Source organism: Tasmannia lanceolata, unplaced genomic scaffold, assembly GCF_043159265.1.
Source record: "Tasmannia lanceolata isolate RefF3 unplaced genomic scaffold, GAP_Taslan_0.1 ptg000015l, whole genome shotgun sequence".
Taxonomy (NCBI): Eukaryota; Viridiplantae; Streptophyta; class Magnoliopsida; order Canellales; family Winteraceae; genus Tasmannia; species Tasmannia lanceolata.
The window spans coordinates 24817902-24834681 of NW_027518692.1; the positions used below are offsets into that span (position 1 = coordinate 24817902).

Below are 16780 nucleotides of genomic sequence, written 5' to 3' on the forward strand. Positions count from 1 at the left end.
CCAAAATATAAAATGGAAAAAGTCATCATCTACAATAATTAAAGAACGAGATGAAATCTTTTTTAGACCTAGACATCTCCCAGAAATTAATCTGCCTACATGGCTAATGTTCAAAGATTAATTAGAACAGAAAGAAGTATCGATCTTCCTTATAAATATGCTCCAACTTGATATATGACATTGTGTTCACAAAAGCAACAAGGTATATGACATTGCGATGCACATAAAGGGATCGTTCTGTTGAGTGGAAAATGGTGAAAAAGGAAAAGGATTTTCAACTTCTGCCCCATAACCAAAACCGAAACCTGAAACCTTGACTGGTAGAATAGTTATTGATCTACAAGTGGGTCCCACTTGGCCTTGTATGATATACTTTTACTTATTATACATCTGAGCCCCATTGGATTTTCAACTTCTGCCCCATAACCAAAACCGAAACCTGAAACCATGACTGGTAGAATAGTTATTGATCTACAAGTGGGCCCCACTTGGCCTTGTATGAAATACTTTTACTTATTATACATCTGAGCCCCATTGAATGTCTTGGCCATTGGGCCTCCATGTGGGCCCCACCAGTAGATCACTCATTAGTACACATGTGGGTCGCATTGGTTTTTGGCTGTTGGGCCCTCCGACCCACTAGTCAATCACGTACACACATGGGCTCCATCGAGGTTTTGCCATTAGAACTATATGTGGTAAAACCCATTGGTTTTTGGCCGTAGATCTATATATGTGGACCCCACTGGCCATATAAGTAAATAGCTCATTTTCCTTTTCTAGGCAACTGCCATCCAACCAGGCGATAAACTTTCCTTTTCATGTTTGTGTAGCAAACAACTAAAAAACCTTCTCGGAAAATGGGGGAAAGGAAAGAAAATTCCTGGGAAAACCTTATATGCTAGAAAACATTTTCATGGAAACCAAACATCCCCAAAGCAAATAAGATATTATAGCACCATGGCAACTACAAAAAAGGATGTATAAATAGGGCATTGGTACTGTGACGTCTCAAAATGAACCAGTATATAATGGGGATCATCCTTCACTTCACTAGGAAGATGGGGCTCATCAAGAGGGTTAAAAGAGTCTTTTACTTAGTCTTAGAGTGTTATTACAGTTATTTTAAGTCATAGGGACTATTATAGTCTTTTAGTTATAAAATCACGTAAGTGAATACCTCATAAAAGTGGGGCCCATCAAGTATTACAAAAATTATAAGTGATTATGAGTTCATGTTATTAAAGAGTCCATGTTTTATTCTACCAAGCGTCGTAGTTGGCGTGGGCATTGGACTTGGTCCAAGGTTCTATAAATGTAAGGCCGTTTGCCCCTTTTTGGATGTTATAATGAATAAAGTTTACAGATTTTGCAGCCCTTCCAGTTGTTGGAGTGAGATCCTTCAAGCCCCTCATCTTGGTGTGATGCATTGACAGCCTATGTGTGTCTCTTAGGAAGCCTAAATGCTTCAAACCACAAACCTTTTTCCCTGAAATTGTTCTAGATCTGTTCATATATCCAAGAAACAGTCCAATCTTGTTTCCCTCCGTCCAAAAACAAACCCTACATCCAATCCTTGTATTTCCTAACCAAAACCACCCCATATCCCTATTATCCCAACGACAATCATCAGTCCTGCAACAAACAGGAAACCCCACACATCAGTCCCCTTTCTTGGTCTTCCCAGAAATTCCAGAACAGACCTAAATCAAACCAGCAGTCTATAATCCTCAACCAAATTTATCCTATCTATTCCCCATCCTATTGGACACTGTCAATTGCTTTCCCTTCCCATCGACCTTACAAACAGTCCTCTTGACATCCCTCAACCTTTTACTACAGTCCCATCTCATCGTCATCACAGTCCACAAAAACCAGTCCTATTTGAATACTCTTACCTCTCGATGTAATGATGGATCTAGGTATACGTTTGGGATTCTTTTAATATCTAGTCGAAATATTATCGTAAAATCTCAGCCCAATCCAATGGACGGATTTGGATCTATGGTCGGATCAATTCATGAGCTTAATCAAAACCTGTAGAACTTAAAGGGACACCTAGATTTGGTCATCCCATGATCCGATTGGTCCCAATTTTTTATATCATCTTTCAATAAAGGATCCCAACCAATCTTTGAAGAGATCCCAACAGTCGGATCTTTACCGATTCATCGGGCCAGTTTCTTAAATAGGAACTTTTTATAATCCAAGAATTCCAAAGTTAATTTTCTGGAAACTCCTAGCTTTGATCCCTGTCACGATTAAGAATCCTTTTCTATTTTCCAGCTCAACGCTTTATCCCATCCATAGGTCCAACCTGCATCAATTGATATCATAGCTACAATATCTAGTTTTCTTTCCTTCTGATCTAGCTTCAATACAAGTTAGCATACTTTTGATTTTTAAAATGGAAAGCATCAAATCCCCATCCAATGGCTTCAAAGGAACTATGCAAAAAAATTCATAAATCTAAAAAATTCAAGGCATTCTAAACCATGTAGTTACAACTTGATCCCAACCAATCTTTGAAGAGATCCCAACCGTCGGATCTTTACAGATTCATCGGGCCAGTTTCTTAAATAGGAACTTTTTATAATCCAAGAATTCCAAAGTTAATTTTCTGGAAACTCCTAGCTTTGATCCCAGTCACGATTAGGAATCCTTTTCTATTTTCCAGCTCTACGCCTTATCCCATCCATAGGTCCAACCTGCATCAATTGATATCATAGCTACAATATCTAGTTTTCTTTCCTTCTGATCTAGCTTCAATACAAGTTAGCATACTTTTGATTTTTAAAATGTAAAGCATCAAATCCCCATCCAATGGCTTCAAAGGAACTATGCAAAAATATTCATAAATCTACAAAATTCAATGCATTCCAAACCATGTAGTTACAACTTGATGATGTTCAACAACAACGAAGTCAGACACAGAGATACATATGGAAGAAAAATATCCTAAAATTTTGCTAATAAATAGAAAAAATGCACCAGATCAGTTGGTCTAATCCTCTTTGACAAGTGAATGATTTTATCTGCCTATCAAGTATCGAGTTACCGACAGTGGATCAAGGAAATAATGCCAATATCTATCTATCTAGTCATCAGTCAACATTTTCCTTTTTCTGAAGAAGTCAATGACTTTATTAGAGATCACAAAAAATAAAAAGAAGCCCTCCTAGTCTACCAAAAACAGGGATAACTCTGCATTAGGCTTACAATTCCATGTCACCAACCAATTACAATTACAATCAACACAATAGTTTGTGAAACAACCAAATTATCAATAAACTAGTTAATTAATATGCATGCATGTTCTATCAAAACCATGGGAGGCATGAGGGTTAAGAGTGTGTGCCTTGTCCGTGGTACTAGCATTCGAGTGGCATCCAACAGATCTTGCAACTGAACAGCACTTTTGAGTTTTGTCTGTAAAATACCCAAAAAAAAAAAATATTGCTACCCACAGAGAATGCTAAAAAAACATTAAAAGATTGATGACAGAAAGTAAAAAAGGTTCAAGAGCAAAGAAGCACCTCAGATCTAGCTTTCCCACCATTGTACTTCAACATTAAATTTAATAGCCTTTCCTCAGTGACCTTCAGTTTCACCTTCTGTTTAGGAGTCCGATCACCACTGTTGCGGTAAAATAAGAATAAGGATGATGAAGTATCAACAAAACAGGTAAGATTATTAGGGAAAATAGATCTTACTGACGGATAATGGCAATAACACAGCGTAACTCCTCGGAATTCCCAAATGTGCCAATAATGCCACTCCCTTGACGTGTTAATCCCTCTGAAGGTTGAATAGGTTCATTAACCTTCCATGGAAGAATTGGTGGAATCGTTGAAGAAAGATGAGGGGCCTTGGCATCTAAGAACATTTTCCGCAACACACAAGCTGCATCATCATAATACCTGCACAGTACACATGGAAAGAGATATTTGAGTAATGCAAATATCTAATTTTTATTAAGATGAGCTCATTGTACATTTTCGAGAATATAGAGGTATAATTTTAAACTTCAAATTGCAATGGGAAAATTAGTTCCATACTAAATAATATATTGGAAGAAGAATTACTTAAATGAGCATTACTTGTGTGAATTCTTCACAAAACTCCACCCATTCACATCACAAACATATGATCTTCCCTCGCAACGTAAGAGATCAAATCCACAAACCTGAAAAATAATATGTATTAAATTGTACAGTTATGATCAGCTCTGACTATAGAGGTTAAAATAAATAATCTATTTTACTGAGCCATGAAAAATCGTAGTTAAGTGCAGCAAAATTTTGTGCAAATGGAAATTTTTCCGTAAGAAGCACAATAAGGTTATTAATAATGCTTGAAGCCTGTTGAAAATAAAAAAATAGCTTAACATTTACAAGGAAAACCAATGTAACCAGTCCAGAATGAGATATGCATCAACACTTTCAATTGCACCCAGAAACTATGTGGTAATCAATGGCTGATTAGTGATTAGACAACCAGTTTATCTAAATTTTGAGGACGGAACTTCATCATGCATTATTAGAAGAAATTGTATAATGTGATAAGACAAATTAACAGGTACAGCCAGGAGTAATTCACTGAATGAAATTATAAGCTACAACTAACTAGGGGTGGACATGGTTCGGGTCCAACCCGAGGAACCAAACCGACCGGCCACTTTGCCTCGGTTCGGTTCCAGATTTAAGTGGTTTGGTTCTGGATCCCAAGTTTGGGAAACGTGGGAATTCGGTTCGGTTCTTGGTTTGGGATCCTGGAACCGAGAACCGAACCGACTGTGTTTTAGTTTTGAAAAAAAAAAGGGTGCTAATATTAAAAATATGAGTTAGACTTAGAGGTATAGAAAAGAAAACCCATCGTCTCTTTAAGAAAACAAGGGGTGCTGGTATCATTTTCCTATCAGTGCATCACTAGCATGATAAACTGAGCCCATGCATTCCATTAATTCAGCTAAAAAATGGAAAAAAAATAATTAAAAAAAGGTTGAGTAAACCCAGAACTGAACCGAACCAACCCGATCAAGTTCGGTTCTGGTTTGGTTCGGTTCCAATGGTCAATGGTTTGGTTCTGGTTAACAATTTTGGGAACCGATAGGGAATGGTTCGGTTTTGGGTATACCCCAGAACCGAACCAACCTGAACTATGTCCACCCCTACAACTAATAGAAATGAACTAGACGGAACTTCATCATGCATTATTAGAAGATTTTAGTATAACATGATTAGACAAATTATCAGGCACAACCAGGAGTAATTCACCGAATTACTTTCACCGAATTACTATGCTGCAATTTTAATGGTCTAATCCCATGCTACAAATGACCATTAATGGAAAGCAAGCAAAATATCCAAAACAATAAATGCTAACATAAAATTTAGATAACTTTACCGCTTGCCTGAATGCAATGCAAACATCTCTTGCCATTTGCTTCTCAGAAGGTGTCAATAGTACTGGATACCTCACCTACAAAAAATATATATAAATATTACAATAAAAGAAGTCATTTTAGCTATCTCTTGGAACACCAAGAAATCCAGACGCATATAACAAATGATTCTAATACTTGAGTGGATTACCAATAATCCAGCAACATGAAGGTCAAAACTTTCAAGTAAAATGTGAAGAACAAAGAGACAACAAATTACATGGGCTTACATTTTACCTTATAAAAGTAAGATCCAGCACCAACAGTTCAACCATTGCATTTTTACTTAAAATGGAAGGATTTAAATACTGTAAATGGTGTTTGATTGATTCCTTCGATTAAATTTACCTAAAATTTCATTAATTCAACTGTTTTGTGTGGCTACTTTGTACTGCGTTCTTCTCCTTCACTAGTAGGCCTACTAACTGGCATATATAGAATGCCCATCTCTTTTCTTTTGTCTTCAAACTGTCATGCCATAAATACATTGACAGATTTATTACTGCTTCCGTTTGAGCTACTAGACACCTATCTCATGGGATGTAAAGTTAATGCCATTTGAGCTACTAGACTCCTCTCTCATGGGATGCAGAGTTAATTTCTTCCCCTTCCACCGAAAGGTGCAAGTGTTAGGTGTAGTTTGGTGGGTAATATCATGATCGTATAACCATGGCCTACCTAATAGAATATGGAAAGCAACCATGGGTGACAGGTCATGCAAAAATTCATCTTCATATTCATTTCGCATTGAAAATTTGACTAAAGATCTCTAGGTGATGGGAACTTCATTACATTATTGAAACCACATAACTGTGTAAGGATACCGATGATTTTCCATTGGTAATTATAGCCTCTCTACCGTCTCTCATGACACCATATTTTCGTTACTCCCTCTATCTAGGATAACGTTGTACACCATTTTGTCATCAGAAAAAACCCATGTGCAGAAAATATGTTGTGCCTATGCCAATCTTCCTCCTCAAGCTTAGTGGCTGTGAACATTCGTAGCACCACAAAACTTTCTCCTTGTAGGACAGAAGTCAATTTCTTCCTCATCGTCATAGAGGCCATAATAAGGTTCCTCCCACTCTTGTTCTTCTTCTTCGCTGTCACCCTCAACCAAATTGGCATGTTTACGAGGACACGCATAGATGTGGCCTTGTTCCCCACAAGAAAAATGCTTCAACACCGATCGGTTGTCTCCTCTAGTCATGTTGCTGCTTACACAACTAGCTGGGGTGTCTCACACCAGGCCCTTTCCATTGTCACTATTTGTCGCAAGCTCCAACTTCTCATGACTGGCCTATTCATCACAGAATTGTTCTGGTCAGTCCTAGATGAAGTCTAATTAGTCCAAGTACACCCAGTCCCCTCCTTTACTTAAATCCAAAAACTCTAAAGTCTAAACCAATCTCCACTCTTTATTCTATTCTAATCCTAGCACTCCAAATAAAATAAAGACTACTTAATTAAAGCTTCACTTAATTGATAAGCCCCGCACCTTCATAACTTGGGCGATATAAGTTATAAAATGCAATGATGGTCCCCATCTTTATAACTTAAGTTATTTAAGTTATAAATTGTAATTTATAAATTCTAATTTATAAATTGTAAAACATTAGGATTTTAGGACAGATATTCATGCCCGAGTTCAAACAGACATAACTTGGTCACTTTAATTAAAGCTTCACTTAATTGTAGGCCCCACACCTTCATAACTTGGGCGATAAAAGTTATAAAATGCAATGATGGTCCCCATCTTTATAACTTAAGTTATTTAAGTTATAAATTGTAATTTATAAATTGTAAAACATTAGGATTTTAGGACAGATATTCATGCACGAGTTCAAACAGGCATAACTTGGTCACTTTAAATCGAAAACAAGAAAAATTTATGTCCATTTTGATGCCCCACTTAACTGATAGGCCACACACCTTCAACTTTGGTGATTTAAGTTATAAAATGTAATGATGGTCGTCATCTTTATAACTTAAGTTATTTAAGTTATAAATTGTAATGAAGATGCCAGCCACTTAATGACATAACCCCACGCCCAACTTAAACCTCACAAACAGAATTTAAAAAAAAAAAAAGGAAACACAAGAGCATAGTTGTCAAACTCGTTTGACTCGTACGAGTCGACTCGCGAGTCGAGTCGAGTCGGATGTTTTTCGAGTCGACTTGGAAGGGTGACTCGCTAGTGTTGGAAACTCGTAAGAGTCGCATACGAGTCACAGAGTTTACATCATAGTTGTCTTCTTGTCTCTTCTTGGTTCTCTTCTTCTCCTTTCCTGTTCTTAGTATTTATATGTAAAGTCATTTAAGTAAATGTCCAATTACTTAAGATTTACATGTAAATAACGGAATACCCCCCATTTGAATCTATTTAAAATAGTAACAAGACCAAAATCTAAAAGGATAAAAAGTCAACTTTCAAGCTCTAGTACAAAATTCGAAAAAAAAACGTGTCGGATCAAAATCTTAACCTCCAAACGATGGGGTATTTTTCTAATTTTAAAAATTCATAAATTCTATCATGTCCAAACATTATTAAATCCCAAAAGTCCGATAAAAAAACTCATAATTTGGTCTCTAAAAATTTTTTAATCTTGCCAGGCACTGGTCAACGAAGTCAACACAGGCATTTCAGCTGACAAAGATTTTCCTTTAAGTAAATGTTGAATCTTTTATATATTTGGCTCATTTAATTGTTTCTTATATTTTTCTAGCAATTTCTGATTTTTCAATAGTTTTAACTATTAAAAAAAACTTTCCTCGTCGCAGTGGAACGAAAAGTTTCAAACGAAATCCGACCGAAATGAAGTGTTTGCTCTCTCATGCAACAAATTTTGTCTTATTCATGAGGTGTCTGCGCTCGCATGCGACAGATTTTGTCTTATTTCATGATGGACCCTAGCAAATCCCTTTATAAACTTCAAGTTTAAGCTTGTAAAATCTAGAATTTTACAAAGGGAAATGATATCAGCACAACCATGGATTAATTATTGCGCAGACCCAACTTGTCTTTTCTATTTTAATTGTCTTGTGAGAACTTTTTCGAAATTGTAATAACCTTTTGATACCTCTTTAAAAGCTAAAAGACAAGCTGCCTAGTGAAAATATCAAAACTTGGTTGTGCTGATATCATTTCCCTTTTACAATTACAAATTTACAAGGGAATTGTTATCAGCACAACCTTATTTTGATATTTGCACATCCAGCTGTCTTTTCTTCTTTAATTGGCTGCTGAGAGCTTTTTGGGAAATGTAATAATCTTTTCACAGCTCCTTTATGTGCTTCATGCCTTCATTTTTTGATATATAATATCATTATAATTTTTTTCAACTAAATTTAAGCTCTTGTAGAAAACTCTTACGAGTCACGAGTCAAGTGGAGGCACGAGTCCGAAAATTAAGAAATCGAGTCACAAGTTGGCAACTATGCACACGAGTGACAAAAACAACTCCTTCAGGCATTCTTTTTCGTGAGGTGAAGGTCTGATGAGCAAGGAAAGACTTGAGGGCTAGGAACATAACAGAGAACATGACCTTGGATAGGATAGAATGGATGAAAATGATCCATGTAGACGAACCCAACTAGTGTCAGGATTAGACTTAGTCAATTTGAGCCGGATAGATCCTCTCACCTTCTTCATGAAAATTTTCTAAAGGATTCATTAGCTGACCCCAACTAGTTTGGGACAAAGGCTTAGTTGAGTTGAGTTGAGTTGTATGGAATGGAGATGAGCATGCAGTAAATAATTTTGTTTCCACAGAAACAAACTAGAAACAACTACAAATAAACTGAAGCATACAGCCAACAGTTAGTAAGCTGGTTTTAGTGGGCAAAATACAAAATTACTAAAAATTAGTTACTATAAGAAGTATAAGCTAACACGTTATGAATTAATATTTAAATTCATACCATGATCTTAATATTATTTACAGACAAAATACAGGCAATATAACGGCATACAACACTACCGACATAGACTGGAGAAGATTGGGAAAGTAACAATCATTTAGAATAAGATAAAATAGAAACAATCATGGGTTTCAATGAATTAATACAATAGATATACATAACTTACTTCTTTGCCGTCAGGATTCCTCATAACAACACCATCAACAACAGGTGACTTCCTTGCTTCAGCATGAGCATATTCTGGGCCAACAGTGTATACCTATGGCGACATTACAACTCCAAGTCAGATTATTAACAAATTAACTGCTCAGTTTGGAAAATGGTATAATCATCAGTGGTTTGAACGAAGAAACAGTTTGATTGTCATAATCACAGTATTATTCCACCAGCAAAGATGAGATAAAATAGTAGATGCTGTAATAAACACAAGAAAATTGAGCTAAAAAGTAATTAGGATGAGCTTTCCATTTTAAAGTAGGAAAGATTACACTCTATCAGATCTTAAAGCATGAATGTAAGTTAAACCATTGGAAAGACGGAGCCTCAGCGAGCAAAGGTAGAGGTAGAGGGCGAGGGAATCAGAGAAATTCTCAGTCCCCAGGGGGTAATTTGACAATTGGTCCTCAATGAAGATTCTATCCTGGAATGTGTGGGGTTCCGGTTCAGAAATCCGGGAACCGGTGCAAATTCGGTTCGGTTCTGGGTTTGGGATTCCGGAACCGAGAACCGACCCTCACTATTGGGTCCACAAATATTCCTTGAAATAATTTTTCATGGTTGATTTTTTCATGGTTGACAATTGGTCCTCAATGAAGATTCTATCCTGGAATGTGTGGGGTCTGGGGTCCCTAGAGAAGAAGGCCCAGGTTAAGAAATTGGTGAAGAAAGTTAAGCCCGAGATTTTATGTTTGCAGGAAACAAAGCTGGAGGTTATGAGTAGAGCGGAGATCGGAGCGATTGGACGTAGATCTTCTTGGGACTATATCACAGTAGATGCAGTAGGATCAGCAGGAGGGATTCTGATTGTATGGGTTCCGTAATATTCGAGTTGGTTGACAATTTGGTTGGTTGATTTACTTTATCTGTTGTGTTGAGGAGGATAAAAGTGGAAGTAACTTGGAAAGAGGCTTGCCTCGACCTCTACGGGGGCCTTGCATGAAACCACGAGACCCGCCGTTCATGCCGGTTGGTGCATAGGTGGGGACTTCAACGAAATTAGATGGATGGAGGAAAGGGTGGGTTGTAGAAGAATTAATCCGAATATGACAGAGTTTTCAGAATTTATCGGGGATCATGAACTTTTATATCTTCCTCTATCTGACGCAAAATTTACTTGGTCTAGAAACAGTAGTAGAAGTCGAATAGATCGGTTCCTTATATCTCCTAGCTGGATGGCCATCCTCCCAGATGTGTGTCAGTTAGCTTTATCTCACCATAAGTGATGCACTTAGCTTCAACATAAAGAGGCTTACACATGTAGACAAACCATGGCCACCAGGCTCATTGCTGATGCCAGCATGATGTCATGCTGACAATCAACAACACGGTCACCTCAAAGGCCCTCTTTCGATCCCTTTTTGTCTTGGATTGTCTCTATAAATGGCATTTGCGTGAGAATGAGATAGGGTCCAACATATCTATAGTTTGGGATGAGAGCAATTCTACTATTAATATCTCATGGCTTATGGAGAGTTCCCCTCCTGGGAAATTTAGAGGGCTATTATGCAATTTTAAGAACTGGTTGACTAAATTCCCACAGATCTACTTCACCCAAATTCACCATGAAGGAAATACCAACGCTGATATTTTAATAAATTATGAAGCCACATCCATGGATGTAATGTAATGGTGTGGAACAAGATGCCATCTCTATAATTTGGGTGTTCCTCCTCTTTGAGGGATCTCCAACTTCTATGCCGCCTTCCTTTTTAGCAATAAAAATTACTCGTTCGAAAAAAAAATGATGCATTTGAAAATGATAAGTGATGACATATTAGTTTCTAACCAAGAGAAAGGGAAAAAATGGAAACAAAATGAAACATAGTCTAACAAACAACATTTGAGCCATACCAGTTTAACAAGTTTTTTTTTTTTTTTTTAAATGTCAGTTTAACATGTAATTTCTATGCACAAATTCATAAATTGACAAGAACCACATGGTCAAGTCAACATTGACACTTGCTTGCCTGTTTAATTTGTTCATCATTCCTTTAAATAACAAAATTGTGGATAGAACATATACCAACCCAAAAGAAACATAGTTTAAAGTACCAAATAAGGACAGAAAAGTCCAATCACAAAAGAAAATGAGTACAAAGATTTAAAAAACCTTCACATCTGTTCCTCCAGTAGGCATGAACTCCTCATATATATAAGAGCCCTCACGTCTCACTCTCCTAACCTCAGGATGAAACTCACTTGATCTATTACCAACCTGCAATTACATAGCTCCAAACAATCTTACAATTATTCTACAAATATAGTTCATTTTTTTAATAGAAATAATAAATTCACTACCTTGAATGACTATGCATAAAGTTTTTAGTGAATCGGCATATCAAAAAAAGGCATCTCACAAATTTGCAATAACCTCAACTCTACCAAAATTAGTTTTCATTGGAGAAAAAAGCTAATATGATTTGTAAAGACCACGGAATTTACAAGGCACTGCTATAAGAATTCAAATTTAAACAACTACAAAGAAACTGATATAAAAGAAACATTTGAGAAACAAAAGCAAGAAACTAGAGCTTGTCAGTAAAAGCAACATCAACCCTTGGTTCCTCTTGCTATTTGATGGACAGAATGGCTTCTTCTTTTTTTCTTCAGGATTTGTAGGGTATTATCGATAAAATGTGAAATGCTTCTAGGAGAATAAGGAATCTAATTGTGAAAGATGACAAGTTCATCTAGGACATGCTCAGAGTGATTAATAAAGACCTTGGAAAACACAACATTATTCAGATTCTCACTGACAATGGGGGCAACTTCAAGAAGGCTAGAGAGAAGATTATGAGTTTCTCCAAAAACATCTTTTGGACCCCGTGTGCAGTGCCTGCATCGACATTATGCTAAAGAACATTGAGAAGAAGTTTTTAGTGAAGACGTTAGTTGATGAGGCCAAGTCAGTGACCAACTCCATATAAAACCATGGGTATATAGTGGCCTTAATAAGATACACGTGAAGGAATTGGTTGACTTTGGCTTACTAGATATGTTACTAACTGTGTCTCCCTTCAGAGTATCCTTACGAAGATGGCATGAAGAAATTATTCTCGTTCAATGAGTGGTATAACTATATGGAGAGTAGGAGTCAAGCAGGAATGAGGGCCAAGGAAACCATTTCTAGACCTACCTTTTGGTACCAGTGCAGGGCTCATGGCGGTATATTGGAGCCCATTGTGAAGCTGTTTAAGATGGTAAGTGGGAAGCCTATCATGGGCTCTTTGTACCACGCCATCTGAGTGATGAAGGCGGTAAGAGCGTCTGCTCCTCGATTTCTCCCTAAGATCATTGACAAAAAATGTACAAATTTGCTCCTACACCCACTCCATTCAGCTGGTGAATTTTACCATAATTAATTTAGAGTGAGTCTATTTCATAGTGTTTTACGTCATACTAATGAATTGTTCTTTCTATTAGCATATTACCTCAATCCAAAGTATCAGTATGATTATAGCCTTGCTACTAACATGGATCTCCTTCAAGCCTTAGAGACTGTGATAGTCATGTTGGAACCGAAAGGAAAAGCACAAGCCATTGCTCTTTCTAAGGTGAGCATTACTTTATTTCAAACTCCAAGTTAGATGATGATTTATTGTGATTTACCAATGCTAACTATTGGTACCAATCCCATTGTAGGTCAATTGGTTTAGGGATGTTATTGTTTTCGTTGGATGTCTAGCTAATGTGGTTGGCCGAGAAAGGACAAATGCTCCCAACCTGAGGAAGATAACCATAAGAGTGTTATCTCAAATGGCATCTTCTTCTGGTTGTGAGAGGAATTGGATCCCATTCAATCTCATCCACTTGAAGAGGCATAATAGGCTCGGACACGAGAACCTAAACACGCTTGTACCCATACATTATAACATACAGTTGAGAATAAAACGCTTATTAGTCCAAACAGGGGGTAGTACATGGACCTCATCGATCTGAAGGATATCTTCTGTGAGGATGAGACTGAGGATCGAAGAGCCATTATATGCGAGGGTGAGGGATGTTGGAGTCGCTATTGGATGAGCGAAATGTAGGCTGAGCACTCTTATCATTTTAGAAATAGGAGTAGATGAGGAGGATACCTTGTAGCACACACAAGAGCTTCCTCAGCCCATTGCAATTCTGATACAAGATAGTGAAGAATGGTCAACGAGTTCACTTAGTGGGAATACTAGTGTTGGAGCTTCTAGTGGTGGCAATGATGGAGGCATTGCGGACATTGGGGTCAATGTGGGTGATTATCCTAAGGGCAGTGTGAGAGGTGAGAGTTACACGCACCTTAGCCCATTCACAGTGGAGCAGGGTTTTAACCATGCCACATAGGACGAGGTCGATGGTGCACAACTACAGTTACGAATTAGGCAAGTATTCCAAAGACGATGGAGGCATGGTTTTAAATTTCGACCGAAATCCGAAATTTCGGACTGAAATTTCGGATTTCTGTGGAGACCGACACCGAAATCACACTTACCCGAATTGGTATTTTATTTCGGCCGAAATTCCTCGAAATTTCGTTTTTCCCGAAATTTCACCCAAAAAACTTGTTTTTTTTAATTATCTTAATATTTTACTGAAACTTTGACCAAAATTACCGAAATTTCGGCCGAAATTTTATATCAAATAAAATATTGTTTTCTTTGTTTCGCCAGATTTCGGCCGAAGTTTTGAGATTTCGATTTCCGCGGGGTCCGAAACCAGTATCGAAACCGAAATTTAAAACCTTGGATGGAGGTACCAGTCCAACAATGAAGAAGACTATCTAGAGCCTCATTCTTGTTATGTCATGACAGTTTGAGAGACACCTTTGAATGTATGAGTATGGCAGTTATGGCCAAGGTTTTAAATTTCAACCGAAATCCGAAATTTCGGGTTTCGGTCAAGAACGAAACCAAAATTGGCTATACCCGAAACAGTATAAAATTTCGGTCGAAATTTCATTTCCCCATAAATTTCAGCCGAAATTTTAGGGATTTCAACCAAAAATAGATTTTTTTTCTGTTAAATATTACTTTCCCAAAATTTCGGTAATGTCGACCGAAATTTTCTATAGAATAAAATATTATTTTATCCGATTTCGTGGATTTCGCCCGAAATTTCAGCCTAAAATTTTGGTTTCGGTGACGACCGAAACTATCCCCGAAACCGAAATTTAAAACCTTGGTTATGGCTATGGCTATAGGTACCTAAATGGCACAAACACACAGTCGCTGAGTGAGTCATACAAGTACGGGATGCCATATGGTTCACATGCACATGCATATGGGGAGGGTTCATTTTCATATGGAGCACCATCACAAGCACCTGATGCTCATGCCATGTCCTACATTTGGGATTTTGCTCATGCAAGTTGAGCAGTATATCTTCAATCATTATGTCTAGCAGAACCAGCAATTCTACTTGGTTAGCATGTTGTTGCAAGTGTCCTTGATCATCGCGGACAAGATCCATTAGCATATGCACCGTGACCATTATGAAAGATAGAGAAATTATAGATTTGAGCCGGCCTTAACTTGATGCAGTACTGACATAGGATTGGGTTCTTTGGGGCCATTGTATTGTACTCCTTTGTATCCCAAATGTCGTACTTTCTTTATATTGAACTCGATATTCATTCATTATATTGTACTCCATTATATTATACTTGCTTAAAAGAATTGATGAATGGAGTGACTTTTTTCCTATATTTGGTGTTTATTTGAAACTTATATTTATAAGGTTGTATACATTTTGAGTTTAAAATGAACCCTACTCTTCTAGACTTGCGCAACAGTACATGTTAGTATATGTTTGATGTTGTCAAACCATTATAGAAGGTTGTCATGTTGACGTGATGGTATCTACGTTTGTATTTGTTTCATTCTAGAAGTTCCAAAATTTTCATCAGTTCAATATGTTTCCATAAACATCCGTGACATTACATGATTACCACTGCCACTTCCATGGCAACCGAAACAAGCATGGTTCCATTTCCGTAGGAACCAAAACACATATCGACACCATATAAAATCATGTATATGATGCAAACTCATATTTTCTCAATATGAACAGGCAAAAGTACAAGTTGGGGTGCACTTATTCAATAATCCAAACCATTTAACGGCTAGACAATGCTATTCATATGATGAAAGACACTCTTTTGGAGACGGTTTGGATTAATTGTGAATTTTCTATGATTTAGCCGACACTTTGAATTTACTGATGACACACATGTCCACATGTGTCGACACTCCTTTGGACACTTTTAAATGTACTGCTAGGAGTGTTAACGTTAATGACTTAATGTGGGCGTGTGGACACGTTTTTGTTCCATGTCAAGTGTGAAATTTTGTTTTATTATTGAATATTGCCTTTACTTCTTTTATGATAAAGTCTTCTTTTATTATTAACTCTTCTTTTAACTCTTCTTTAACTAATATTTGTTGTTATATCACCCCCAAACCTAAAACCCTAAACAAACTCTTATTCCAATACTATATTCATTGTATCATATTGGTCTCCCTTTCTCGCTGTATATTATGGACGGAAGAGAACTAGATTAAATTGATAAATGGGATGTTATTTGATTATCTCATGTTTGTTTTAGATTATAGTTGATTAATTCTAAAATTTATTACTTTATTAAATGAATACCATATTTATATTGCTACAAATTATGGTAGTAATAAATAATCTTATGTGTATGTACATGTCACCACTTTTAGATTTTTAGATGTTGCCATGTCAGAAAACTCGTATCTGTGTCGAAATTCGACACACGAATCCGTATCGACAAATCATGATTATATATACTTTCTATTTTAGCCGTGTCCCTGTTTCTAAATTTTGGGCGTTTTCTGTGTCTGACACTCAGTGTCAGAGTCGACACCAACACTCATCTCCGTGTCCACAAATCATAGGAATTTTCTCTTCCAGAGTTAAGAAATTATTTGAATCAAGAGATCACTTTTTTATGGATTCCATCTATCTTCATCACCCCCACATGATGTAAAAGCAAGAACCACTAGGAGTGAAGAAACCGGAATTATGAAGAAGCTAGGTATGGTACTGTTTAAAGTTTGAAAGTACATCATCAAATTGATAAGACATATTTTGCAGTGTCTTTTGGTAATCTAATATTAATAAGCCATAGGCATGTACATTTTAGTAAACCAAGTTTTACCACAGATTTAAAGTATAATATCTTGCACAATAAT

General features: G+C 36.9%; 1 protein-coding gene across 3 annotated transcripts in view; it reads right to left on the reverse strand.

The window, feature by feature from the left end:
• LOC143845639 (inositol hexakisphosphate and diphosphoinositol-pentakisphosphate kinase VIP2-like) overlaps nt 1–16780 on the reverse strand; it is a 76027-nt gene that overhangs the window by 36199 nt on the left and 23048 nt on the right. For all 3 annotated transcript variants that reach the window (XM_077354024.1, XM_077354023.1, XM_077354022.1), the window contains exons 8-14: nt 11698–11802; nt 9535–9627; nt 5407–5481; nt 4101–4186; nt 3714–3920; nt 3537–3636; nt 3359–3429 (exon numbers count right to left, since the gene is read on the reverse strand). In XM_077354024.1, coding sequence (XP_077210139.1) covers nt 3359–3429; nt 3537–3636; nt 3714–3920; nt 4101–4186; nt 5407–5481; nt 9535–9627; nt 11698–11802 — 737 coding nt within the window. The remainder of the gene's footprint in view (nt 1–3358; nt 3430–3536; nt 3637–3713; nt 3921–4100; nt 4187–5406; nt 5482–9534; nt 9628–11697; nt 11803–16780) is intronic.